This window comes from Pan paniscus, chromosome 13 (genome assembly GCF_029289425.2).
Source record: "Pan paniscus chromosome 13, NHGRI_mPanPan1-v2.0_pri, whole genome shotgun sequence".
NCBI lineage: Eukaryota > Metazoa > Chordata > Mammalia > Primates > Hominidae > Pan > Pan paniscus.
In genome coordinates this window covers 122,003,532-122,031,404 of record NC_073262.2, presented here as the reverse complement: position 1 = coordinate 122,031,404, position 27,873 = coordinate 122,003,532, and the positions used below count along the sequence as shown (strand labels likewise).

The following is a 27,873-nucleotide window of genomic DNA, read 5'->3' as shown; positions in this document are numbered from 1 at the left end:
GCCACATGTCAAGGGCTCAATAGCCCTGCATAGCTGGTGGCTGCTGTACTAGCCAGCACAGTTCTAGAGCCTTCATTCTCTACTTGGCATCCACGATTTTGCCGAGTCCAATAATTATCCCATTCCCATGTGGCCTGTCTCCCTTGGGAGATTCGAAACCCCTCCTCCCCCAGGGGCAGAGTCCTCATTTTACTCATCACTCTGACTCCCAGGGCACCATCAAACTGTGCCCCATACCCAGGAGGCCCTCAAAGCATGTTTGTTGATGGGAGTGAGCGTTGGGGATTGATTTTTGTGGTTCAGTTATGGCTGTAAATGGTGTTTTATAGATTGCTTCTATAGAAGCACCCTGCTGCAATATTAGCAGAAACAAGCAGCAGTGGTTGTCAGCACAGGCAGAGGCCTCGGGGCAGATGGGGCTCCCTGAATCAGGCGGGGGAAATCCTGCTAGATGAGATACCATTGCTCTGGTTTAAGAGCCTGTCATTGCCACAGCGTGCTCCTCCAAGCAACCCCATCTCTGTTAGAGCTCAGAGATAGCCCCTGTCAGAGTGCATGACACAAAGGATGTGTCTCCAGCAACCCGCCACCAGGCTGGCAGCTTCTCAGGGCAGAAATGGGAGTTATTCAGGTGGACAAGAGCCTGGCCCACAACAGATGCACCAGGCATGCATTTCGAATGAATAAATGAATGGATGACCAGAGCCAGTGAAGCCTCTCATTCATGTCTTCATGCCCCAGAAAGTCTTTATCGAGCACTTACTACATCAGACACTGTGCTTGGTACTGGGACACAGCAGGGAACAAGGAAACAGGGAGGGCCGTGTCCTCCTGGAGCTCACATTCTGATGGGAGAGACAGATAATAAAAAAGTAAACACGGATAAGTGAAATAATTAGAGCATTGGCTGGCAGGAAGCAAACAAAGGGGCCAAAATAGAGAATGAGGGAGGAGTTCTTCAGGGAAAGAAGAAAGTCTCTATTCTTAGCCTCCCAGAATACAAGACACCCCTCCCCCAGGTCAGGTGTCAACATTTAGACGTTGGCCACCATACGTCAGCCTGTGGCTTGGGGTGCCTGAGGATGTTACTGCTTCAAATTGCACTGGTGATGTCATAATGGGCTCTAGGGATGTCGGAGAGCCCTGCAAGTTGGGGCCCAAGGCAGGGGAAGGATCCGGCAAAAAAGGCACACGGTTCAGGCCTGTCCACTCAGACCCAGTCTCCAGCCTTGGGAGGAGGTGAGCAGGTCACCATGGCTCGGAGCCTCTCCATCATGTTCGTCCCCAACAGCTGGCTCAACGGCTACCACAAGGTAACCGGGGCCTGTCTAGTTCTGTGGCCAGCCAGTGCAGACACATGTTCCTAGGCACCGGCCTTCCATGAGCCACGCACTGGCTTAGGCATTATGGGGATAAAGAGATGAATGAGATAGGGTCCCCTGCTCTCAGTCTGCTAACAAACCAGACCTCGAGCAAGTGGCTTAACAGAATAATACTCATCATCATCTTGGCTAACTTTGGAGGATTTAATCTTTCCAAACAACCCTGTCTGGTGCCCTATTCTCTCCACGTTGCCCAACAACTGAGTTCAAGGGCAGCCCACCCATCAGCACAAGTGTTTTTTGATAATTTAGATTAGTGTTTCTCAGGGTGATCTAAAGATGGCAAAATTACTTGCAGCACCTGTTAAAAGTGGAGATCCCTGGGCCTCAGCCCAAATCTTCCAAATCAGGAGTTTCAGGTATGGGGCTCATGAATCTGCATTTTAAATAGCACTCCGGGGGATTCGCACCCTAAACACTGCCTTAGAGTTTAAACACCTGCCAGTTTCCAAGCCCCATGCCTGGTGGACCAGGGTGGGTCGGTTTCTGTTTGAGATAGGTGTTGGCCTTTGATATTTTTATTACTGATGAAAAGCCATGATTCATAAGCTGCTGGTGGCCAGCTGTCAGCTTGGAAAGGAGTCAGAGGCCACTGAGAACAGAATTGCCTATCTTTTCAACCCATCTATAAAATGCCTACCTGAGCAGACACTGTTTAAAGGCCATTAAAATAGCAGACACAGAATCACCCAGTCCCTGGAACTTTATAGACATATTTACTCAAACTCAAGTGCTTGCAAAGAGTAAATAAACGGGAAGCAAAATGAGTAAGCTTCCCTAGAAATACGAACTGAAAGTAAACAGCCCTGTTCACTAAAATAAACAAGACAAATCCAGCGAGGATTAAATGACCTCTAGTCAGGTTGAGAGCCAGAAATGCCCCATCTTGGCTCCCAGAGGAAGGCGAGGGCCTGTGCCTGCCACCTGGAGGGGGTGCATCAGAAGCTGCATTCCTTGGGGGCTCAGAGCCGGGCCTGCAAGGGCAGACATTACCCTTGGGTGGTAGGAGTGCACCCCAGACTCCCCTGGCATCCTGCCACAGGGCCTGAAAACCCTCATGTTTAAAGATTAAGAAGTGTGTCCTAAAAGTCTTCTGAAAAAGTCCAGGTTTTCTAGAGACAAATTACCCTAGTTACTTTTTTTTTTTTTTTGAGATGGAGTCTTGCTCTGTCGCCCAGGCTGGAGTGCAGTGGTACAATCTCGGCTCACTGCAACCTCCATCTCCTGGGTTCAAGCGATTCTCCTGCCTCATCCTCCCAAGTAGCTAGGATTACAGGCATGTACCACCACACCCAGCTCATTTTTGTATTTTTAGTAGAGACAGGGTTTCACCATGTTGGCCAGACTGGCCTCGAACCCCTGACCTCAGGTGATCCACCCGCCTTGGCCTCCCAGAGTGCTGGGATTACAGGCGTGAGCCAACGCGCCCGGCCCCAAGTTACTATTATTTGCCATTTATTCACTAATTTAGTAAACATTCATTGAGAACCTACTACATGTCAGGCCAGGCACTAAAGATATCAAGATGATTAGCGCAGAGACCTGCCCTTAAGTTGCTCATGGTTCAAAATGAGAGATAATACTAGCTCACAAGTACTGCCCACTTAACTATTTGAAGAACTCAGTGATGAGCACCCTACGTGCATTATCCCATTTACTCCTCATAACATTATGAGGTTATGACTATCTTCCACCGGTTTACAGATGAGGAAGCTAAGGCTCTAAGTCTGTGGTGTGATGGTAGATGTTTAACAGCTAGCTCTCTGGGCCAGGTGTGATGGCTCACAACTGTAATCCTAACACTTTGGGAGGCCAAGATGGGAGGACTGCTTGAGCCCAGGTGTTTGCCGCCAGTGCGGGCAACATAGTGAAACTCCATCTAAAATTAAAAATTAAAAAAAAAGAAAAGCATCCAGGCACAGTGGCTCATGCCTGTAATCCCAGCACTTTGGGAGGCCAAGGCGGGTGAATCACTTGAGGTCAGGAGTTTAAGACCAGCCTGGCCAACATGGCAAAACCTTGTCTCTACTAAAAATACAAAAATTAGCCAGGCATGGTGGCACATGCCTGTAACCCTTGCTAATCTCCAATCTCATGACTTTAAATAGCATCTGTACCCCGATAATTGTCAAATTTACATATCCCCAGCCCAGATATCTCTTCTGAACTATATATAATCTCACATATCCAATTGTTTTTGCACAGTGTCCGTGTGGGCCTAATAGGAATCTCCAGTGTAATGTCTTAATCTGAACTCCTTGTTCCCCAAACCTATTCCACCCATATTCTTGATCATATGGAGGCTACTTGGAAGGCTGAAGCACGAGAATCACTTGAATCCAGGAGGCAGAAGTTGCAGTGAGCCAAGATCACGCCACTGTACTCCAGCCTGGGCAACAGAGCAAAACTCTGTCTCAAAAAATAAAACAAAACAAAACAAAAAACCAATTAGCTCTCTGGAAGAAAAAAAAATGCCCTGATTTGTAGTGTTTGCCAATCTCAGTGGTGTAAATACTTGCAGGCCTGTCTCAAGCTTCCTGTCTGATGTCTCTGAATGTGGAACAGGAAAGAGACGGGGGTGGGAGGGGAGGGGAGGGGGGCTGGCTCTGGCACAACACGGCAAATATGACCCACAGCTAATAAATGCAGGAGCCAGGATGTGAGCCCGGTGTGTGGATCCTGAGCCCACGCTCATAACCACTTTGTTATACTGTCACTAACTATACAAGAGCATTGACATTCAAGGGGGATACATCTTAAGACCTTTGTGAAGTGCCAGTTTTACAGTGTTCCATAAAACTTGCAAGGTTAGTAACCAGCACTTTCCTATACCTCTTTGTTTTCATCACTAACAGGAGCAGTTGGTTTTCCTTTGAGGGCCATTCTGAAAACCTTTTTATTTGGCCATTCTGAAAACCTTCCCAAGAGGTTGCAGAAATTGTACATGGAGGTCTGTGTGCCCTCCACTCAGTTTCCCCAGATGGTTACATCTTAGATAAGCACAGCACAGTATTACACTCAGGAAAGTGACATAGGTAAAATGTGTGTGCGTAGGGTTTGATGCCATTTTTTTCTAGGTTTGCCAGATTTAGCAAATGAAAATACAGGAAACTCAGTTAAATTTTGTTTTTAGTATAAGCATATCCCATGCAATATTTGGGACATACTTATACTGAAAAGATTATTCCTTATCTTTTTTTTTCTTTTTTTTTGAGATGGAGTCTTGCTCTGTTGCCCAGGCTAGAGTGTAGTGGTACGATCTCAGCTCACTTCAACCTCCACCTCCCAAGTTCATGCGATTCTCCTGCCTCAGCCTCCCGAGTAGCTGGGATTACAGGTGCCCGCTACCATGCCCGGCTAATTTTTGTATTTTTAGTAGAGATGGGGCTTCACCATGTTGGTAAGGCTGGTCTCGAACTCCTGACCTCAAGTGATCCACCTGCCTTGGCCTCCCAAAGTGCTGGGATTAGAGGCGTAAGCCACCACGCCCGGCCCTTGTTTATCTTAAATTCAAATTAAACTGGGCATTCTGTATTTCATTTGGCAATCCTAACTTTATCATGGTTAGAGTCATAACCACCATTATAATCAAGACATAGAACTATCCATCACCATCAAGATATTCCTGAGCTACTCCTTCATAGTCACACATCCCTCCCCAAATCCTCCCTAGCCCTGAGCAACCACTAAATCTGTTCTCCATCTCTATAATTTTGTCATTTTTTTCACTCAGCGTAAGGCACCTGAGATTCATCCACAGTGTTGCATTTAGCAACCACTCGTTCCTTTTTATCGCTGAGTATTATCCCATGAGGGCCCTTTTTCACAAAGAACAATTATTTTTCAAAATTTCTTTAATTCAGTAAGTGTTTATTGTATATCCACTACCTGCCAGGCACTGAGGATTGCAGCAGCAAAGTAAAATTGATTACATGTCACAGGCCAGCAGGTTACTTCCAGTTGACAGAGACTTCTTCCTGTGGATCCTAAGACAGGAGATGACACTGGCGCTAGGAGAGGAGGATTGGCCTCCCTAAGCACTTCCCTCTGGAGATGCTAGGGAAGGCTTTGTGAAGGAGCTTGGGAGGCAGGGTTTGCTGATGGATCTGACATGGGGTGCAAGAGAAAGAGATGCACCAAGGCTAACGCCAAGAGTTATGACCTGAAACTGGAAGGACAAAGTTGCCATTTACTGAATGTATGGCAGATGCACCTGACAGCAATAACTGAAGCACACCCTGAGAATGACCCTGAATGGCAGATATACTTGATGTGTGTTTGGAGTTCTGAGCTAAGAAATCCTGGAGTGGGCAACCTAGAGATCCTCATCTATGAGGAACCTCTGAGCCCCCTTCCCATCCTGTGGAACAAGGGCCATACAGGGGATCGAGGCGCTTTGTTTTGGGTTAAATGAAGGTTGCCAGGTAGAGGTTGTTAGGGAGCAGGTGTTGAGTGAAAATGCATGCTTTCTGCAGGTGACAGTGGTTCTACTGTCCAGCTCGCCACCACTGGACCATCTTGTATGTAAGTTCTCCTCAATAGACCCCACGTCGGCCGGGCCCAGTGGCTCACGCCTGTGATCCCAGCACTTCGGGAGGGTGAGGAGGGCAGATTGCTTGAGGTCAGGAGTTCGAGACCAGCCTGGCCAACATAGTGAAACCCTGTCTCTACTAAAAATACAAAATTAGCTGGGCATGGTGGTGCATGTCTGTAATCCTCAGGAGGCTGAGGCAGGAGAATCACTTGAACACAGGAGGTGGAGGTTGCAGTGAACCGAGATCGCACCACTGCACGCCAGCCTGGGCAACAGAGTGAGACTCCCTCTCAAAAAAAAAAAAAAACCTTGTCTTGTTTGCTGGCTCTGGGTCTCTTCTTTGGCCTCTTGAACCTGGGGCCTTCCTTATTGGAGTGGACAGGGGTTCAGCACAACACTGAGATGGGAAGAATGTGGATGGAATAGGTTTGGGGAACAAGGAGTTCAGATTAAGACATATTACACTGGAGATTCCTATTAGGCACACATATGGAGACTGTGCAAAAACAATTGGATATATGAGAATATATATAGTTCAGAAGAGATATCTGGGCTAGGGATACGTAAATTTGACAATTGTCAGGGTATGGATACTATTTAAAGTCATGAGATTGGACATTAGCAAGGGAGTGAGGGTAGATTGATTTCTAAGCACTGAGCCCTGAGGCCTTCCATTTAAAGATGGGAGATGAGGCCAGGCACCGTGGCTCATGCCTGTAATCCCAGCAGTTTGGGAGCCCCAGGTAAGAGTATCGCTTGAGGTCAAAGTTGGAGGCCAGCCTGGCCAACATAGTGAGACCTCATCTCTATTTTAAAAACATGAATATAATAAAATAATAACAACATTAAAGATGGGAGATGAGGAGGAGCCAGAAGAGACCCAAAGGAGTGGTGGTGAGGGTAGTAAGTGTCTGGGAGGCCAAGTGAAGAGAGTGTTCCCAGGAGAGCAAGCGGCTATGTCAAATAGGACCCATGGGTCAATGACAATGAGGACTGAAAATCGACCATTGGGTTCAGCATTGTGGAGGTTGTTTTTGACCTTGACAAGAAAAGTTGCGGTGGAATGACAGCGGTAAAACCTCATTCTAGAGGATTTACAAGAGAATGGGAGGAGAGGAATCGGGAAAACATAAGACTAGATAGTTCTTTTTAAAAGAGATTTACATAAAGAGGAGAAGGAAAATGAGGCCAGTGCTGGAGGGAGACTGGGGGTTAAGGGAGGATTATTTTTCCTTGGGAGAAATTATAGCACATGTATATGCTAATCAACTTGACCCGCCAGAACTGTGGAGATTGATAACGCAGGAGAAAGGGAAAAAAAGTTGATATGGTGCCCTTACGTAAGCAAGAGGGGTGGAATCTTGTGCACAAGTGGAGAGGGTGGCCTTGGATAGGAGCACAGATGGTTCACCCACAGAAATTAGGACAGCAGAATATGGAGCTCAGATCCTGGTAGGAGCCTAGGTGTGGCAGCTTAAAACTTGCGGAAATTCTCTTTTGAAGGCTTCTATTTTCACAGTAAAATGGGAACCATGGTCCTCGGCTGAGAGTGGGGATGGAGGAAGACACTGGATGAAACTCTCCTCCAGGAAAGCAAAGAAGCAAATGGCCCAGGAGATGCAATAGGACCTCTGGGCAGTACAAAGAACACACTTAGGTTAGTGGTTGAGTTTAAAGCAAGCTTGTCCAGCTGGGTGCGGTGGCTCACACCTGTAATCCCAGCACTTTGGGAGGCCAAGGCAGATGGATCACCTGAGGTCAGGAGTTCGAGACCAGCCTGGCCAACATGGTGAAACCCTGTCTCTACTAAAAATACAGAAATTAGCCAGGCATGGTGGCTCATGCTTGTAATCACAGCTACTTGAGAGGCTGAGGCAGAAGAATCGCTTGAACCCAGGAGGCAGAGGTTGTGGTGAACTAAGATCATGCCACTGCACTCCAGCCTGGGCAAGAGAGCGAGACTCTGTCTCAAAAAAACTAAAAAAAAAAGTAAGCTTGTCCAACCCACCACCTATGGACCACATGCAGCCCAGGACAGCTTTGAATGCAGCCCAACGCATATTTGTAAACTTTCTTAAAACATTATGAGATTTTTTTGAAATGTTTTTAGCTCATCAGTTATTGTTAGTGTTCGTGTATTTTATTTGTGGCCCAAGACTATTCTACTTCTTCCAATGTGGCCCAGGGAAGCCAAAAGACCGGACACCACTGGTTTAAAGTGAGACCAGGCAGCGCGGCTTGGATGTTTCTCCAGCCACACAGGTTGGAGCAGGGGAGGAGCTGGTTGCAGTCAGGGTTGGGGTTTTGCCAGGCAAGTCCGCAAATCTAGAGCAGGCACTTGAAGGTGTGTGCGAGGGAGTGAGCACAACAGTGGAATGTATGGCTCATCCTAGGTAGGAGAGACATGAAGACAGGAGTGAAGAATAGGGAAAGGTAGGATCAACAGTTTGTAGTTCTAGGCTGGACGCGGTGGTTCACACGTGTAATCCCAGCACTTTGGGAGGCCAAGGTGGGTGGATCACCTGAGGTCAGGAGTTCAAGACCAGCCTGGCCAACATGGTGAAACCCTGTCTCTACTAAAAATACAAAAAATTAGCCAGGCATGGTGATGCGTGCTTGTAATCCCAGCTACTCAGGAGGCTGAGGCAGGAGAATCTCTGGAACCCAGGAAATGAAGGTTGCAGTAAGCCAAAATAGCGCCACTGCACTCCAGCCTGGACAACAGAGTGAGACCCCGTCTCAAAAAAAAAAAATTAACTGGGTGTGGTAGTGGGCACCTATAATCCCAGCTACATGGGAGGCTGAGGCAGGAGAATCACTTGAACCCAGGAGGCGGAGATTGCAGTGAGCTGAGATGGTTGCCACTGCCCTCTAGCTTGGGCAACGGAGCGAGACTCCGTCTCAATAAAAAAAAAAAAAAGACATATGTATCTTATAAACTCACACTGAAGTGTATGTAACTGACTTCTATGTTCACGCAAAAGTATTTGCACTTTAATATGTGTTAAACCAAAAAGATGAATGAATAATGGTAGCATTGTAAACATCAGCTGAGATCTTCCAGGGAAGATTTTCTCAGAAGGCCAAGGGCAAGAACGATTCTCAGAAACTTTTTCTTTCTTGATCCCTAGTCATCCCTTGACTTTGCCACCTGAACTCCAAATCCATCACCATTCCCTTACCCAGAGGTGACCATTATCCTTCCAAACCTGTTTCTATCCATTTACATATGTATTTATATAACATCTAGAAATATAAATTTAGCTCATTGTGTGAGTTTTATCTAAAGGCCCTCACCTTACATTCTAGAAATTGCTTTTTTTTTTTTTCACTCAACAGTATATTTGGAATTCTTTTCTGTAACAGTTCCTAAAGACTGACCTCCTTTTTTTTTTTTTTTATGAACTGCTACACAGCACTTTAAAATACTGTGTCTCAAGCATTCAAATCATCTAGAAATCTTGTTAACATGCAGATGCTGATTCTATAACTCTAGGGTAAGCCCTGAGGTTCTGCATTTCTAAAAAGCTCCCAGATGTTATTGACGTTGCTGGTCAACAGATCACACATTTAGTAGCAAAGATGTACAGTACGGGTGGAATAGTGTGCTGGGGCCAACTTGGACAAGCTCATGAGAACTGATTGTCAAATTTCCAGGAATTTGGTGAGCTTGTTGTTAAACACAGCAATCATTTAAAAAAATTAAATTATATACACTTACAATTATATAAATTATATTACAGATAATGAAAACCAAAAATCCATCACTTTTCCAAACATTTTACTGCCTTCTTAAATCTATGCTGTTGATGTTATTTCTATCTATTGCGTCTGCATGGTGGAAATCTACATAATGGCATGCTTCCGCACAGCTCTTCCCAACTCCGTTCAGTGACATCATCTCGACAGCTTGAAATCGGCCACAGGGAACATTTACACCACAGAAATTTGGGTATAAAGGTCTGTGCAAACATACCCCCAAAGTTCAGGGAAGCTGAAAAGCTGAAGAAAGAGGCTGACATATCCAGTCTCTCAGAAAGAAACATTTCATAGGGACTTATGAATAGAGGCCATAGTTTCAGAGATGAAATGGTGGATTACCCTGCAAACCCAGGGCTTACATACCATAGGGAAAGAATGTGTCAAACAATTGAAGTTGACCCCTCAGGCAAAGTCATGAATGCTATGTGAATCTGCCTAAGCGCAGGATTTATGGTAATAGTAGGTAAAGTAGAAAACTTAGAGTCATTCCTGGAACAGGTTGTTGAAAAGTCAACATGGCAGATTAGCTTCCCAGATGGAGTTGCTTTAGCCTCCAGAAAATGCTTGCATTACCCCAAGCCTTCTCCAACACTTGATATTACCCATCTTTTCCATTTTTGTTAATCTGCTCAATAAAAAGAAAAGGTATCTTATTTTTATTATTTATTAATTTTTTTTTTGAGATGGAGTCTCGCACTTGTTGCCTGGGCTGGAGTGCAATGGCATGATCTCGGCTCACTGCAACCTCCGCCTCCCGGGTTCAAGCAATCCTCCTGCCTCAGTCTCCTGAGTAGCTGGGATTACAAGTGCCCACGTCCAGCTAATTTTTTGTATTTTTAGCCAGGCTAGTCTCAAACTCCTGACCTCGTGATCCACCCGCCTTTGCCTCCCAAAGTGCTGGGATTACAAGCATGAGCCACCACGCCCAACCGTTCTCTCATTTTTAACTTGCATTTTCCTGTTTAAAGTGAGATTAGGTGTCTCATATGTTCATGACTAGAAATTTAACAATATTTCTTGCTCTTGTAAATATAGCCTTTTTACTTTTTTTTCTTTTTTACCCAAACCAAAAATGGTCAATAAGAACCTTTTTACTTTTATATTTTCTAGGTGATTATTGTACAAGAAAGTCAGTGTTTTTTAAATTAGGCTACCCTTCCTACCAGTTCTAATAATAGCTTGATCGTTTATTTTCTTGGGGATTCTAGATAATCATATAATCTATAAATAATGACCAATTTTACTTTTGCACGTATACAATTGTTAATTTTGTTTTGTGGTACTGGCTCTGACTACAGCTCCACATTGTCTAGCAGCAGTAATAGCTCATCAATGTCTCACTTCTGATTTGAATAGGAACACTTCTGTATTTCCCTCCCAAAATGCTGGGATTACAGGTGTGAGCCACCACTCCCGGCTCACTTTCTAAGTTATGCATTTTGGTGATGTTTGAATCTCTTACTCAAGCATGTACTCTTTTCTGTGATCAGAAAGAACATTAAAGGTGGTTCCTTATTCAGGTTGTCTCCTTCCCTTATACATTGTAGCCTTGTTTCGGCCCTTTCACTGTCCTCCTTGAATGTGTCCCCTCCCCAGGAGGTAGAGGACAAGAATGCTCTCTCCATGTCCTGCTCAGCATTGAGCTTTATACATAATTTTATTTATTTATTTATTTATTTATTTATTTATTTATTTAGAGACGGAGTCTCACTCTGTTGCCCAGGCTGGAGTGCAGTGGCACGATCTCAGCTCACTGCAACCTCCGCCTCCTGGGTTCAAGCGATTCTCTTGCCTCAGCCTCCCAAGTAGCTGCTGGGATTACAGGCACGTGCCACTACGCCCGGCTAATTTTTGTATTTTTAGTAGAGACGGGGTTTCACCATGTTGGCCAGACTGGTCACGAACTCCTGACCTCAAGTGATCTACCTGCCTCGGCCTCCCAAAGTGCTGGGATTACAGGCGTGAGCCACTGCGCCAGGCCCATAATGGTATTTCAACAAACGGTTAGGGAATGCCATGAATTTAAGCCAGCACCTAGTGGGTGAATTCTTGAAAACTCCCCTGCCATATCTACTAGTTTGAAGTGAGGGCTGCAGGACCTTTCCAGCCTCTCCCCATCCCACCCTGTCACTCCCCACCCCAGGTATATAAACAGCAGGTTGCTCCATAAACCTGTGATCTCTGGAATTTTGTTTGAACCCCTGGTAGCTGGGCCCTGTTTTGGATCTAGAGGCCACCAAGAGTCCTGATCAGTTCCTGCAGCTAGGAAGGTGCATGGGGTTTAAACGTGCTACTCACTACTCCTGACATGGGAATACTGGAACTGCCAATAATGTGGAATTTGTTTTTCTGTTGTTTTTAACAAATGGAAAGGGCACAGATATCAGAGTCAAATCCCAGATCCACCCAAACAGCTATGTGATCTTGGGCAAGTCAACTTCTGTGTCCCTTGTGGACCTCCCGTGTAACATAACACTTACCAAAGCGCATAGAAAAAGGTCCAGAGGCTGAGGCAGGAGAATGGCGTGAACCCGGGAGGCGGAGCTTGCAGTGAGCCGAGATCGCGCCACTGCACTCCAGCCTGGGCGACAGAGCGAGACTCCGTCTCAAAAAAAAAAAAAGAAAAAGAAAAAGGTCCAGAAAAGATCTGAGAGAAGGCTGTAGGGTTGTTCCAGGCCTCTGCAATCAAATTGATGGAGTTCAAACCCCACCTGTGCCGTTTATTACCTCGACGGATCACTAGTCTCCGTATCTCACCTTTCTTTGTTCATGCATAAACTGGGGACAGTAAGAGTACATAGTTAATGGGGCAGTTGTGAAGATTAAACGAGGTAACAGGCCAATCTTTATCATAAAGCTAAAGCTCACCGTGAGCGCCCCATGGACATTAGCCTTATTGCTTTTATTGTCACAAAGGTGGCTGTGGCGAGAGACAGCACTTTGTACCGTACCCGTCGGACCCGGTGAGCTGGAGGGGCGAGCTTTTTATTGGCCTCGAGGCCCGGGGCACGGGGAGGCGGGCCGTCCGCCGCTGTCCTAGCACCTCCGCGGCAGCAGAGGGCCCTGGCGGCAGCTGCGGGTCGCGCGGCGTGGGTGACGGGGGTGCAGGGCGGGGCCTAACGAGCAGCCCCCGCAGGGGCGGAGACGAGGGCGGGCCGGAGGCGGAGGCGCGGCCTGGAGAGGGATGGGGCGGAAGCGGGGCGGCCGGTGCAGCCTAGCGAGGGGCGGGGCGGACGAGGAAGCGTGACGAGCGGCGGGGCGGGTGGAGCAGCCTGGCGAGGAGCGGGGCGGGGTGGGCGGCACGGCCTGACAAGGGGCGGAGAGCGCAAGGAGGCCTGACGAAGGGCGGGGCGGAGCAAGGGCGGGGGCAGGGCGAGTAGTGGGGTACAGCGAGGGCCGGAGCGGATGGGGGAAACCTGGTGAGGGGCGGGACAAAGCGGGGAGGGCGGTGCAGCCTGGCGAGATGGGGGGCGGACGAGGAAGCTTGACGAGGGGCGGGGCGGGCGGTGCAGCCCGGCGAGGGGCAGGGCGGGCGGTGCTTCCTGGCGAGGGGCGGGGCGGGGCGGGCGGCGCGGCCAAGCTAGGGGCGGGGCAAGGGTGGGGGCAAGGCGGGTGGTGGGGCCCAGCGAGGGGCGGAGCGGACAGGGTAAGCCCGCCGAGGGGCGGGGCTGACCGAGGTGGGCGGGGCGGATGCCGAGGGGCGGGGAGAGGTGGGCGGGGAGGCCCAACATGGGGCGGGGCGGCGCGGCCGGGGAAGCCTGATGAAGGCCTATGAGTGCGGCGCGGCCTGAAGGGGCACGCGGGGGACCTGCAAAGCTAGTGAGGGCCGGGGCAGGCGGCGCGGTGGGGGCGGGCCGAGTCCGGAGGCCAGATGAGCGGACACAGCCCCACGCGCGGGGCCATGCAGGTAAGTGGCTCCCGACGGCCCCACTTGAATTTCGATCCCAGACCGGGTCCGGCGCCCTCCGGGGCCCAAGCTTAGCGCGGTGCTGCAGTGGGGCCGCCTGACCCAAAGCGAAACCGAAAGCCCCGCGGAGGGTGACCTGACGACTTTCCCGGGACTGGAAGAGGGAGTCCTGCGAGAGACTGGGTGGGTGGAGAGGAGTCAGGGTGCTCCTTGGGGTACAGGGCTTTGGCTCCGGGCTGGGTACGCGCACGTGATGCAGGCCGCCTCAGAGTATGGGGCCCGCTTGGGATCCCGGAGTTTGGGAGCAGAACAGGATTTCCTAGCTGGGCAGGGACATGGGGGTGGGACTTAGGGAGTCGGGCTAAAGTTCGGATTAAGGGGCGGGCCTGGCTCATGATCCTGGGCCGGCGGGCTGAAGCTTTCAACGGAGTTTCAGCCCTGGGTTTGGGTCTCTCGGTGGGGACGGGCGGAAGCAGAGGTCTGTGCCTTAGAGTGGTCACTTCTGGGGGTGGGGATGGGAGAATCCTCGGAACCTGGGTGAAAGGTCAGGGGTCCCAGACCTTGTAAAAGTCTGAGCGCCCCCTCCCCTAGGTGGCCATGAACGGTAAGGCCCGCCAAGAGGCGGTGCAGACTGCGGCTAAGGAACTCCTCAAGTTCGTGAACCGGAGTCCCTCTCCTTTCCACGGTAAGCGGTGGCCAGGGCAAGGGAGGAGGGTGGAGGCTGATGCGCCCCTCACCAGCTTCCATCGCTGTGAGAGGGTGCTTTTCCCACAGCTGTGGCTGAATGCCGCAAACGCCTTCTCCAGGCTGGCTTCAGTGAACTCAAGGAGACTGAGAAATGGAATATTAAGCCCGAGAGCAAGGTACTGGGGGTGGGATGGGGGTGGAAAGGCAGGTCCCTAGGCTGGTCTCCAAGCCCTGTGTGCCAGCTGAGTAATGCAACTCACACCCCTGTCTTTCCTCCCCTTCTCCTCAGTACTTCATGACCAGGAACTCCTCCACCATCATAGCTTTTGCTGTAGGGGGCCAGTACGTTCCTGGCAATGGCTTCAGCCTCATCGGGGCCCACACGGACAGCCCCTGCCTCCGGGTAAGGAACTCGGACGGTGTTGGGGTGGGAGGAGATGTCAGAGGGAGTACAGGGCAAAAGAGAACTAGGAGGTACAAACTGGGGCCTCTATCCCCTGGAGTAAGGGAGAAGGTAAACTTGTTGGCCCCTTCCTTCACACCTTGAGCCTTTCATGTGACACTAATATTCGCTGTCTGTTACTTATGAGTAGCCAAAGTCTCATCTCCACATCTCGTCATGAAGCCTTCTCTGACTTCTCCATCTTTACACTCAGGTGAAACGTCGGTCTCGCCGCAGCCAGGTGGGCTTCCAGCAAGTCGGTGTGGAGACCTATGGTGGTGGGATCTGGAGCACCTGGTTTGACCGTGACCTGACTCTGGCTGGACGCGTCATTGTCAAGGTGGGAACCGAGGTTGGGGATGGCGGAGCCTCCTCAGAAGACTGACTGCCACACTCCTCAGGGTACCCGTGGGGAAGAGGGGTGGGGGCAGTCTGGTCAGAGGACCACCCTGCTTAGTCTGAGTGAAGTGAAGACTGACCACTGGGGTAGGAGGCACCCTGGGCTGACCTGGCCTGGCTGGCCGCAGTGCCCTACCTCAGGTCGGCTGGAGCAGCAGCTGGTGCACGTGGAGCGGCCCATTCTTCGCATCCCACACCTGGCCATCCATCTGCAGCGAAATATCAACGAGAACTTTGGGCCCAACACAGAGATGCATCTGTGAGACTGGGGCAGGGCTGCGGTGGCTGGGAGGGATGGAGAATGGTACCAGGTGATTATTACCTAATGGTAGCCACAGTCACATTTTACTCTTGGGACCCAGTTAATTTCTAAGGGTCCTCACAGCCTTGCGATTTGGGGAGTGGGCTGGGAATTGAAGGGCAGAGGCAGTTGCCCATCAGGAGGCACCTGAACTTATGGATGCCACACTCAGCTGTGCCCTCCTCGCAATCCCCCCACAACCCACATCTCCCCACAGAGTCCCCATTCTTGCCACAGCCATCCAGGAGGAGCTGGAGAAGGGGACTCCTGAGCCAGGGCCTCTCAATGCTGTGGTAAGAGAGTCCCCTGATCATGGGGAGGGCGGCAGAGTCCCCTGAGAAGTGGGGAGGAGAGGAGGAATGGACTCTTCCCAGCGTCTTTCTGCTCTTCAGGATGAGCGGCACCATTCGGTACTCATGTCCCTGCTCTGTGCCCATCTGGGGCTGAGCCCCAAGGACATAGTGGAGATGGAGCTCTGCCTTGCAGACACCCAGCCTGCGGTGAGGACTGGCTGTAGGAACCTGTGGGTGAAGGGCCTCCAGGATCCTGGCCACCCCTAGCCCGTCCTGCTGAAGCACCCATCACCTCCACCAAGCCCTCAGTAACTCTCATCCCCATTCTTCCCAGTAGACACATCCCCTACTGCTTCTAGGGCGGTGGTTCTCAAAAAGACAAGTTCCCTACCCCAGACCTGCCCACTAGGACTATCTGGGAATTGGCCCTTTTTACAGATTCCCCAAGAGTTTCTTCTACAGGTGGGCCCTGTCTGCTTTGACCCACACTGACACTGAACTGCTTAGGGAAAGAGGCCTGGATGTGGCCATCTGTTCTCTGTCTCCCGGTTGCTGATGGTCAGAGATTGCTAAATCTTTGGATGCTGTGTCCTGCTTGAACACGTACTAAGTTTCTGTTTTTTGGCTGGTTTCCTCTGTTTACTTCTTTGGCCTTTTTGATGACAATTCAGCCCTTCCTTTTCTTGACCCACAGGAAGAGGTCAAGAGCTATTGGCCTCCACCCTTTTGTTCCTCAGCACCAACCCAGCCCCCTTCTCCAATCTCTGCTTGGTCCTGCCTAGCAAGGAATCCCAGCACTTTGGGAGGCTGAGGCGGGGGGAATCACATGAGGTCAGGAGTTCGAGACTGGCCTGACCACCATGGTGAAACCCTGTCTCTAATAAAAATACAAAAATTAGCTGGGCCTGGTGGTGCATGCCTGTAATCCCAGCTACTCAGGAGACTGAGGCACGAGAATCCTTTGAACCCGGGAGGCGGAAGTTGCAGTGAGCCGAGATCGAGCCATTGCACTTCAGACTGGGCAACAAGAGCGAACCTTCATCTCAAAAAAAAGAAAAAACAAAATAGTGCCCTAAGCCAGGGGTCAGGGAGAGGTTGCGCAAGAAACCAAGGAGACCCTTGGGAGCAAAAGAAAGGTGAGTGGGGGTGGAGGGTTGAAGGTCGGGCTGACTGTCTTACCTCTCTAGGTCTTGGGTGGTGCCTATGATGAGTTCATCTTTGCTCCTCGGCTGGACAATCTGCACAGCTGCTTCTGTGCCCTGCAGGTGAGGAGCCGGGGCGCCCCAGGCAGCACATAACCACCAGCAGAGGTGGTATGTTTGGGGTCGGGGGAGCTGCCTAAAGCCCCAGCAGGTTGTGAGAGAGGGCCATTGTCTACCCGCTCAGTCTGCTGGTGCTGGATGGACCAGGAAGGGGCCCTAAATGCTGCAGCCTCAGCATCGCCACCTTTGGTCTCTGCCCTTGCACTATCAGGGGGTTGAGGCAAGAAGAAGGCGGAGAAGTTGTTTCGGGCACCATGGTCTCTTGTCCTAGCCTTCCTCCTGCTGCTTTTCCTGAAGTTAACAACCTCTGCCTCAGGGAAAGGCTTTATCATCCACAAGGCAGTATCATCCACCTCCTTCTGCTTCCTATGCCACTCCCCAGGCTTAAGCCCCCAGCCTTCTCCCCGTTTCTTGGGATCTCAGTCAGGTAGCCTCTCTTCCTAGTCACCTTGATATTCCCCACCTTCTCTCCACCCTAGTCAGTTCCCTTTCTTTCTCTCCTCTTGCCCTTGATCTCCCTCTGCCTTTTTCTGCCTTTTCTTCCCTGTAATCCTGTGGCTGGAGATAGGCTTTGGGCTGTAATTGAGACCAGAGCTGGACCTGGGACCTGCATCTACTTCTGCAGGCAACTAGCCAGTCATGTCACCTTGATGGAGTCTGTCACCTCTTTGAACCTCAGTCTTTTCCCTGAGGCCAATCAGTTTATGTGATGTGTGTAGTCTTTTGGCTTTCCAGGACTCTCAGCTCTTCCTCTCTGTCCTCCACATCTTCCTACTGCCTTTTGCATGGGAAGGTAGAGAACAACACCCAAAGGATGGTGTCTCCTGTCCCAGTTGAAAAGGTTTCTACCTAGCTATTGATTTGGCCAAAAAAAAAAAAAAAAAGAAAGAAAAAAGAAAAAAAAAAAGGTCCTCACCACACCTTAAAGGTTTCTACCTATGTAGCTATTTATTTGGCAAAAAAAAAAAAAAAAAAAAAAAAACAAGAAAAAAAAGGTCCCCACCACACCCTCTGCCAGGCAGTGCCCTAATTGATAAAAGTCATGGCCATGGAAGGCAGACAGGGGAATGTGCACACCCAAGGTGCTGGTGGATGGGGGAGCATGCACACCCAAGGTGCTGGTGGGCTGAGTTCCAGCAGAAGCAGGTTGGAGATGATGCTCTCATTTCCTTCCCTGAACCAGGCCTTGATAGATTCCTGTACAGGCCCTGGCTCCCTGGCCACGGAGCCTCACGTGCGCATGATCACACTCTATGACAACGAAGAGGTACGTGGAGGGTTCTGGGGAGGGTCACCTCTGCGGAGTCTTCCACAGCCAACTTGTTGTGCCAGGCATCCACCATGAGCCAGGGCTCTTCTGGGGGCCCCAAAGACAGGGGAGATGCTGCCTGTGCCTCCTTAGCACTTGGTGTCTCCTCTGACTCAACATAGATCTGCTTATTCGAGGGTGACCGTCTCTCCTGTATCTCTCTTTGTGCCACATGGTGGGCTTCTTCCTTTAGGACAGGGACTCTACCCAGTCCATCCTCGTAGCCCCAGGGCTCAGCACAGAGTAGGTCCTCGTGATGCCTGCGTGTGTGAGGCTGCAGTCTCAGCTGCATAACAGAGCTTGAACAGATAGTGCTCTCTCATGTAACAACCCAGGTCAGAGTTAGCAGTTTAGGAGGGGTCCCTGCCATCCTGAACACATGACTTCCATTTCAGGATTCAGGGTGGCCGTTCCAGCTCTGTCCATCATGTCTACACTGAGTTAGTAGGAAGGGAAGAGAGGGCAAAGGGGCAGTAGATACCCCCTGGCTTTAAAGGGCATGATCCAGAAGTGACATTCATCACTGCTTACATTCCACAGAACTTAGCTGCAGGGGAGCCTGGAAATGTCATCTCTAGCTGGGTAGTTAAGTGCTTAGCTACAACTTGGGTGTTCTAAAAGATATCATGGACAGTTAGTCTCTGTCATACACATAAAAGAAAATTGACCAGTGTGGTGGGGCACCTGTGCTGAGCCCCAGATGTGAGGGTCACGAGAGGAGGAAGGGGAGCAGTGCAGGAAACCCACCAGTACTGTTAAGAATGTGAGTTAGTTTGGTCTCAGCCCACTGTCTGGTGTTCAGTGACGACCCCAGGTTAGGGGTGTTGCTAAGAACACCCAGTGACTCAGTGGGGTTTTGGGCCAGTTGGGCAATGGGCCCCTCTCACTGGCTTCCAAGATCAGGCCCCTAAGCCCAGATTCCCAGAGTCAGGACTCTACTGTCGCCAGGTGGGGTCTGAGAGTGCACAGGGAGCACAGTCACTGCTGACAGAGCTGGTGCTGCGGCGGATCTCAGCCTCGTGCCAGCACCCGACAGCCTTCGAGGAAGCCATACCCAAGTCCTTCATGATCAGCGCAGACATGGCCCATGCTGTGCATCCCAACTACCTGTGAGTCTCTAGTGCCAGTCACACAGTCTTCACATAGCTGGAGACCCAAGCATAACCTGCCTTGAGGCTCTGCCTTGGCCCCAGCCTCTTCCTTTCTCCCTTCTTCATTCTGCTGGGAGGTTCACGGGCACTTCCTTTTCACTACTGCGAGACCAACTTGGTCAAAGTCATGCAATGCCTAACCCAGGTGTGTGGAATACACCTTTGTCTACAAACTTGTTTCCATCTATTGCTGAACCCTGTGTGTGGAATGACTCTGAAGTCCCACTGGGCTGGGCGGGAAAGAGTGGTGATCTATTAGTGATGTCTGCCATGGGAGGGTGGTGAGTGTCGACAGGCCTGCTCCTGTTTGCTATGTCTGGCCCTTATCTGTCTCTTACAGGGACAAGCATGAGGAGAACCACCGGCCTTTATTCCACAAGGTGAGACGTGCCATTTCTCCCTAGGGACTTGGAGGTCTGGCTGTTCCGGGTGCCGACTCATTCCCTTTGGGCCTGTCATTACCTCTGCCTCACCTTGACTCTCCCCAGGGCCCCGTGATCAAGGTGAACAGCAAGCAACGCTATGCTTCAAACGCGGTGTCAGAGGCCCTGATCCGAGAGGTGGCCAACAAAGTCAAGGTCCCCCTGCAGGTGAGGGTGGGCCCTGCCTGGGAAGGTGTGATGGAGGGAGCTTGGTGGGGGCACAAACAGATGGGCCCCCCATGAACAGGGAACCTGGTAGATGGCCTTGAGTGGAGGGGGGTCCCAGTAGAGTGAGAAAAGCAGGGATTTTGGATACAGCTGGATTCCATGCTGGCTCTGCTGCAGTGCTAGCTGTGTGACCTTGGACTAGTCTCCTAACCTTTCTGAGTCTCAGTTTCCACATCTGTAGAATAGGGGTGATAGTGATGCCTACTTTGCTGGATTTCTATGAAGACTGAAGGTACAGTGTGCTCGTGGTACATGGTAGGCCTGTCTTTCCCTGCAGCACCCCCACTTCCCCTGTGTCTCCTACACACCCTGGGGGCTTCCACAGGGAAAGTTCAGGGCTGGGGAGTATGGAACTCCAACTACTCATTTTCTCTCTTGCCTGAGAAATTAGACATCTAGTCCTTTCTCCTCAATGTGTGTGTGTGTGTGTGTGTACATATATCTGTTGTATACATGTATGTATATAACACATGACAGTATTGTGTATACACATATACACACATATATACTGTCATGCATTGCTTAACAACAGGGATACATTCTGGGAAATGGCATCATTAGGCAATTTTGTCATTGTGTGAGCATCATGGAGTATACATACACAAACCTAGATGGACAGCCTGCTGCACACCTAGGTTGTGTGGTGTAGCCCATTGCTCCTAGGCTACAAACCTGTACGGCTTCTTACTGTGCTGAAAACTGTAGGTAATTGTAACAAAATGGTCAGTGTATCTAAACATAGAAAAGGTACAGAAGGCCAGGCGTGTTGGCTCACACCTGTAATCCCAGCATTTTGGGAGGCCAAGACAGGCAGATCACTTGAGGTCAGGAGTTCAAAACCAGCCTGGCCAACATGGTGAAACCCCATCCTACCAAAAAATACAAAAATTAGCCAGGCGGGGTGGTGCATGCCTGTAGTCCCAGCTACTTGGGAGGCCTTCCCTACTTGGGAAGGATCTCTTGAGCCCGGGAGGTGGACGTTGCAGTGAGCCGAGATCGTGCCATTGCACTCCAGCCTGGGCGACAGAGTGAGACCCTGTCCCCAAAAAAACAAAACCAAAAAAAAAAAAAAAAAAAAGAAAAGAAAGAAAAAGAAAAGTAAAGTTACAGGAAGCATATGGTATAAAAGATTTAAAATGGTCCACCTGTATAGGGCACTTAGGAATGGAGCTTACGGCACTCGAAGTTGCCCTGGGTGAGTGGTGAGTTAATGTGAAGGCCTAGGACATTACTGTACACTATTGCAGACTTTATCAATGCTGGACACTTAGGCTACACTACATTTACTTTGAAATTTGTATTTCTTCAACAATAAATTAGTTTACTGTAACTTTTTAACTTTATTTATTTATTTATTTATTTATTTTTGAGATGGAGTCTCACTCTGTCACCCAGGCTGGAGTGCAGTGGCACGATCTCGGCTCACTGCAACCTCTGCCTCCCAGGTTCAAGCGATTCTGCCTCAGCCTCCTGAGTAGCTGGGATTACAGGCACGCACCACCATGCCTGGCTAATTTTTGTATTTTTAGTAGAGACGGGGGTTTCACCATGTTGGTCAGGCTGGTCTCGAACTCCTGACCTTGTGATCCGCCCGCCTCGGCTTCCCAAAGTGTTGGGATTACAGGTGTGAGCCACTGCACCCGGCCAACTTTTTTACTTTATAACCTTCCATTTTTAAAATTTTTGACTCCTTTGTAATAACAGTTGGCTTAAAACACAAACACATAGTACAGCTATTCAAAAGTATTTTTTTTGTATCCTTATTCTGTAAGCTTTTTTCTATTTTTAAAATTTTTCGTTATTTTTAAAATTTTTAAACTTTTTGGTTAAAAACCAAGACACAAACATACACATTAGCCTAGGCCTATACAGGGTCAGGATTATCAATGTCCCTGTCTTCCACCTCCACATCTTGTCTCACTGGAAGGTCTTCAGGGAGAGTGACATGCAGGGAGCTGCTATCTACCATGATAACAATGTGCTCCTAAAGGACCTGCCTGAGGCTGTTTTACAGTTAACTTTTTTTTTTTTTCTAATAAGTAGGAGTACATTCTAAAATAACAGTAGGCTGGGCATCGTGGCTCATGCCTGTAATCCCAGCACTTTGGGAGGCCGAGGCAGGTGGATCACTTGAGGTCAGGAGTTCAAAACCAGCTGGCCAACATGGTGAAACCGTCTCTACTGAAAATACAAAAATTATCTGGGCATGGTGGTGTGCGCCTGTAATCCCAGCTACTCAGGAGGCTGAGACAGGAGAATCGCTTGAACCCAAGAGGCAGAGGTTGCAGGGAGCCAAGATGGTGCCATTGCACTCCAGCCTGGGCGACAAGAGTGAAACTCCATCTCAAAATAAATAAATAACAATAAAAAGCATAATATAGTAAACACAGAAACCATAACATAGTCATTTATTATCATTCTTAGGTATTGCATACTGTACGTAATTGCACGTGTTATGCTTTTATACGACTGTCAGTAGATTTATTTATGCCGGCATCGCCACAAACAAGTGAGTCATGCATTGTGCCACAACATCGCAACAGCTGTGATGTCACTAGGCGACAGGAATTTTTCAGCTCCATTATAATCTTACGGGACCACTGTCATATGTAGTCTATCTTTGACTGAAATGTCACTATGTAGTGCATGACTGTCTATTTCTATATTTATCTATCTACCTCTCTATATCAGGGACTCAGGCATGGGTGGTCCAGTGACAATCATAGCAGGCGTAGAACCGTGGTATCCTGACTCCCAGCCCAGGGCTCTTTCTGCTGCACAGTGTTCACTCTTCCTTTCAGAAAGCTGAATTGTTCTGCCCCCAGGAAGCCTTCTCTGAGGACGTGATATTTGAGCTGAGACCTAACCACTGAGAAATAGGCAGCTATGGGAGGGTCCCAGCCAGAGGGCACAAGTAGAAAGGCCCCAAGGGGGCCAGGCATGAGCTTGTCTTTTAGGAGGAGAGAAAGGCAGGATGGTAGAGCCAGGATGAGAGCAGGAGGGGGTCAGGGGAGAGGCCCAGCTCAGTGATGATACAGGAATACCTAGGCCATGGAAGGACATTTCAATTTTATTCTAAGGCAGTGAGAAGACATTGGGAGATTTTTCTTTAATAATTTACAGCAGAAGTAGGACACATGTATTTTAGAAAATTAGAAAATACAGATAGAGATGAGAAAATAAAACACTAATCTGCAGAAATTTGGTATAGTCTTCCAGATTTTTTTCTATGCATAAACTTCATATACACTTTTTTAAAATGATATTATATTGGATATATTTTTGTTGCCTCTTTTCACTCAGTCATCTTCACCTTTCTATTTGAGTTTGTTTTTTTAAAAATTTTTTTTTAAATTAGAAACAGGGTCTTGCTTTGTCTCCCAGGCTGGAGTGCAGTGGCATGATCATAGCTCACTGCACCCTCAAACTCCTGAGCTCAGAAGATCTTCCTGCCTCAGCCTCCCAAGTAGCTGGGACTACAGATGCATGCCACCATGCTGGCTAATTTTCTATTTTTAGTAAAAATGGGGTTCTTGCTATGTTGCCCAGGCTGGTCTTGAACTCCTGGCTTCAAGCAGTCCTCCCACCTTGGCCACCCAAAGTGCTGGGATTACAGGCATGAGCCACCATTCCCAACCCCATTTCAGGAAATTGTTGTTTCAGTAAACTTGTACCTCATCTAATGCACAGATCACTTTCCGTTTTCCCCAGTTATCCTCAAAATATTTTTTACAGGTATTTGGCCCACCCTAGTATCCAACTCAGGACAATGCGTTATATTTGGCTGATATGTTGCTTAAGTGTCTTCCAGTGTAGCACAGTTCCCCCCACCCCTTTTTAAATAGCATTGGCTTATTCAAGAAACTTCTGGATATGTCTCCTTGCTGCCCCATGGTGTCATTTAGCTTGTCTGTAAGCCCCGTATTTCCTATCAAATGGAATTTCTAAAGACTTGATGGATTCAAGTTAAACTTTTTTTTTTTTTTTTTTTGACAGAGTGAGAGTTTCACTCTGTCGCCCAGGCTGGAGTCTAATGGCGTGATCTCGGCTCATTGCAACCTCCGCCTCCCTGGTTCAAGTGATCCTTCTGTCTCAGCCTCCAAAGTAGCTGGGATTACAAGTGTGCACCACGATGCCCAGCTAATTTTTGTATTTTTAGTAGAGACAGAGTTTCACCATATTGGCCAGACTGGTCTTGAACTCCTGACCTCAAGTGGTCCGCCCACCTCAGCCTCCCAAAGTGCTGGGATTACAGATGTGAGCCACCGTGCCCAGCCTCAAGTTAAACATTTTGGGCTAGAAGACATGGCTGGTGTATTCATATGGCATCACACACATGATATCTGGGTGAGCCACCCTTAGCCTTGCAAAGATTGACCACTGGACCAGGAATGGCCTCTTATCCTTTCATTATATAGTGCTTTTCCGCTATTGACCTGACAGTGACCCATACAAGTGATGAGTTCCCTATTAACCAGATACCTAATGGTTTTAACACTTACAGTAATCCTTGTCTAAATCAGTAATTTCATTAGAATTTGCCAAAAAATGCCCGCTTCCCCTGAATTCTTTCAGTCTTCCATTCTTCTGTGAAGTGGAACTTCTTCCCTCCAATCAACTAGGGTTCTTTGGTTATCATGGAATATCATTCCTATTGATTGGAAAGCAGGATAAATGCTAATTCTTTCCGTTATCCACTTTTCAAGGTGAAATGTCATCTCAAATAGTGACAAAGAAAGATTTTTCCTTTTGCTTTTTTTTTTTAGACAGAGTCTCGCTCTGTTGCCCAGGCTGGAGTGTAGTGTCGCAATCTCAGCTCACTGCGACCTCCTCCCCACAGGTGCAAGAGAGTCTTATGCCTCAGCCACCTGAGTAGCTGGGATTACAGGCATGCACCAGCATGCCCGGCTGTTTCTTGTATTTTTAATAGGTACAGGGTTTCACCATGTTGGCCAGGCTGGTCTCGAACTCCTGGAATCATGTGATCTGCATGCCTTGGCCTCCCAAAGTGCTGGGATTACAGGCGTGAGCCAGCATACCTGGCCTGCTTTTCCCTTTCTGACTATCTTAGAATCATGGAATTTCATTTATTCAGTGTCTTCTATAATTATTATATTTGATTTGTGAATTGTCATGGCTTTGACCAGTGGGAGCCCCTTCAGCATAACTCCTGTGCCCTTTGACTCTTGGAAGTCTCCTTGCTTTTTGGCACAACAAAAATTGCAGGCATGTCTTGTTCATTTCACCCCCCAGACTTGGTAGTTTTTGGCAAGCAGTGGTATTAGAGACCATGGTCTGGCACTGCAAGTGTTCATTGTTCTTGGGGGAGGGGACGGTGCTTTGGGTCCATTTCCATGGACATAGCAAGAAAAAAGTACATATTTTAAAAATCATGAAGCCAGGTGTGGTAGCTCAGGCCTGTAATCCCAGCACTTTGAGAGGTAGTGGATCACTTGAGGTCAGGAGTTCGAGAACAGCCTGGCCAATATGGCGAAATCTCGTCTCTACTGAAAATACAATAATTAGCTGAACGTGGTGGTGCGTGCCTGTAATCCCAGCTACTTGGAGGCTGAGACAGGAGAATCGCTTGAACCCAGGAGGCAGAGGTTGCAGCGAGCTGAGATCGCGCCACTGCACTCCAGCCTGGGCATCGCAGGGAGACTCCATCTCAAAATAAAATAAAATAAAAATTTTTAAATAAAAATCATGAGTTAATACTGTAATTCTTATTCATAAAATTATTCTTATTTAGTTAAATAGTTACTACCTATTTGATTTTGTAATTCTGTTTTACACTGAAAACCTTGGTATCTAGCATATTTTCATTTTCTTATTTATTATTTTACCATAATATAAAGAAAATCATTTCAAAATGTCAGTAGCAATATTTTTAAAGACACTAGTACCACTGAGTGATTTTTTTCTGTGAGTGTGGATATTAAGCAAGAGGGTGACAAGGATGGATACTTTTAAAAATCCCCCTTCCTGCTGTGTGGAGAATGGATTGGAACTAGGGTGGTGGCAATGCAGATAGAATGGGACCAATTCAGAATATATTGTCCTTCGGGGTCTGCCATTTAGCATTGGCTTTGATTTTATGCTCCGAATGGACCATCTCCCAGGCCCCTTCCCACCCTGCAATTCTAAGATGGCGTCCTCCTTGGCTCTGATAAGCACACACTGCATGTTGCTCATGGGTCTCCTGCTCTCCCTAGGATCTCATGGTCCGGAATGACACCCCCTGTGGAACCACCATTGGACCTATCTTGGCTTCTCGGCTGGGGCTGCGGGTGCTGGATTTAGGCAGCCCCCAACTGGCCATGCACTCTATCCGGGAGATGGCCTGCACCACAGGAGTCCTCCAGACCCTCACCCTCTTCAAGGTAACACCCACCCCAGACCCTCTCTGGCAGCTGGGCTGCTTCCCCTCTAGTGCCTGGATTGGTTGCTGGGACAACATCGCCATCACAAAGTGACTGGCCTGAGTAATGGGAGCTGGTTGTCATGCTGGGGCCATGTAGGAAAACAAGGGTCCTGGCCAACCACAGTGGCTCATGCTGTAATGACAACACTTGGGGGGATGGGAGGATTGCTTGAGGCCAGGAGTTTGAGACCAGCCTGAGCAACATGGCAAGTCCATGTCTCTACAAAAGAGAAAAAAGAGATAAAACAAGGGTCCTTATTCTTCTCAAGGCTCAGGGGCCCTGACCCAAAGAAATGGAAAATGAGGGGATGGGAAGAGGGGATCAGGGCTGAGAAGACTGGGGTGGCTGCCAAGAACAGATGAAACCTCGGTGCTTCTCTTGCTGGAACATATGTTGGTGGGAGGTGGGTGGCAGGACATCTCCATCTGGTCACTCACTAATTCCAAATTCCATGTTGCCTCCCATTATAGGGCTTCTTTGAGCTGTTCCCTTCTCTAAGCCATAATCTCTTAGTGGATTGAGCCCTCTTGGAAAGACTTCTCTGCCATCCCTTTGCACCTGAGAGGGGAAGTTCTCAGCTGAGCTGAAGCTGGATTATTAAAGTGGATTGTCACTCAGACTCTCTGTGCTACGCTTATTTGGAGACTAGAGGAGTGGGAGTTGAGCCTGGCTTGAACCTTTGGAACCAGAAAAGTTGGGGAGCAGGTGGAGGAGGCCACACTCCTGGGAGCTGATGGTTTTAAATCTGGTTTTAAATCTCTTCTCTGTCTCAAGTCCATGTCTGAAGTGGGTGAAGGGTGGACTGGATCCTCAAGCAGAAGGTCACTTCTCCCACCCCTAGTCCTCCACCTGGGAAATGGCCTCAACGGTCTTCCCTCTTTCCATCCCCAGAATGGGTGTCCCACTCTGCCTTCAGAGATCCTGTTCTGCACTGGGCCACCTTCAGAGCTGCTCTGGGCAGACAAAGCTGTTTCTCACTCTCCCAAAATCCCTTCCCATCCCCTCTCAGGAGCTGCAAAGAGAAGGGCACAGTCTATACCTTATCACCCTTCATCATCCACTTCTCAGCAGTCCCTGGTATTACTTGATTGTGAACATATTATCAGGAAAAAAGATTATCATTGAAAAAATTGGAAAACTCAAAGTCTGGCCGGGTGCAGCGGCTCACACCTGTATTCCCAGCATTTTGGGAGGCCAAGGCAGGTGGATCACTTGAGGTCAGAGTTCAAGACCAGCCTTGCCAACATGGTGAAACCCATCTCTACTAAAAAAAAAATACAAAAAAATTAGCCAGGCATGGTGGTACACACCTGTAATCTCAGCTACTCAGGAGACTGAGGCAGAATAGCTTGAACCAAGGAGGCGTAGG

At 48.8% G+C, this 27,873-nt stretch overlaps 1 protein-coding gene across 4 annotated transcripts; it reads left to right on the top strand.

Annotated features, from left to right (window-relative positions):
- The first annotated feature begins 1,111 nt into the window (after positions 1-1,111).
- DNPEP (aspartyl aminopeptidase) lies at positions 1,112-27,123 on the top strand. 4 transcript variants are annotated; one of them, XM_055109132.1, is made up of 15 exons: positions 1,112-1,313; positions 14,177-14,270; positions 14,360-14,448; positions 14,562-14,675; positions 14,929-15,054; positions 15,242-15,372; positions 15,632-15,707; positions 15,807-15,914; positions 16,895-16,972; positions 18,153-18,236; positions 19,227-19,387; positions 19,770-19,809; positions 19,918-20,019; positions 26,295-26,462; positions 26,975-27,123. In XM_055109132.1, the coding sequence occupies exons 1-15, from the start codon at positions 1,131-1,133 to the stop codon at positions 27,023-27,025; spliced, it is 1,605 nt and encodes a 534-aa protein (XP_054965107.1). In that variant the 5' UTR covers positions 1,112-1,130; the 3' UTR covers positions 27,026-27,123. The 4 variants fall into 4 exon arrangements, with proteins under 4 accessions (XP_054965107.1, XP_063451352.1, XP_003818705.1 ...); XM_063595282.1 differs by having other exon boundaries at positions 1,133-1,239; XM_003818657.5 differs by lacking the exon at positions 1,112-1,313 and adding an exon at positions 13,381-13,585.
- The last annotated feature ends 750 nt before the right edge of the window (positions 27,124-27,873 follow it).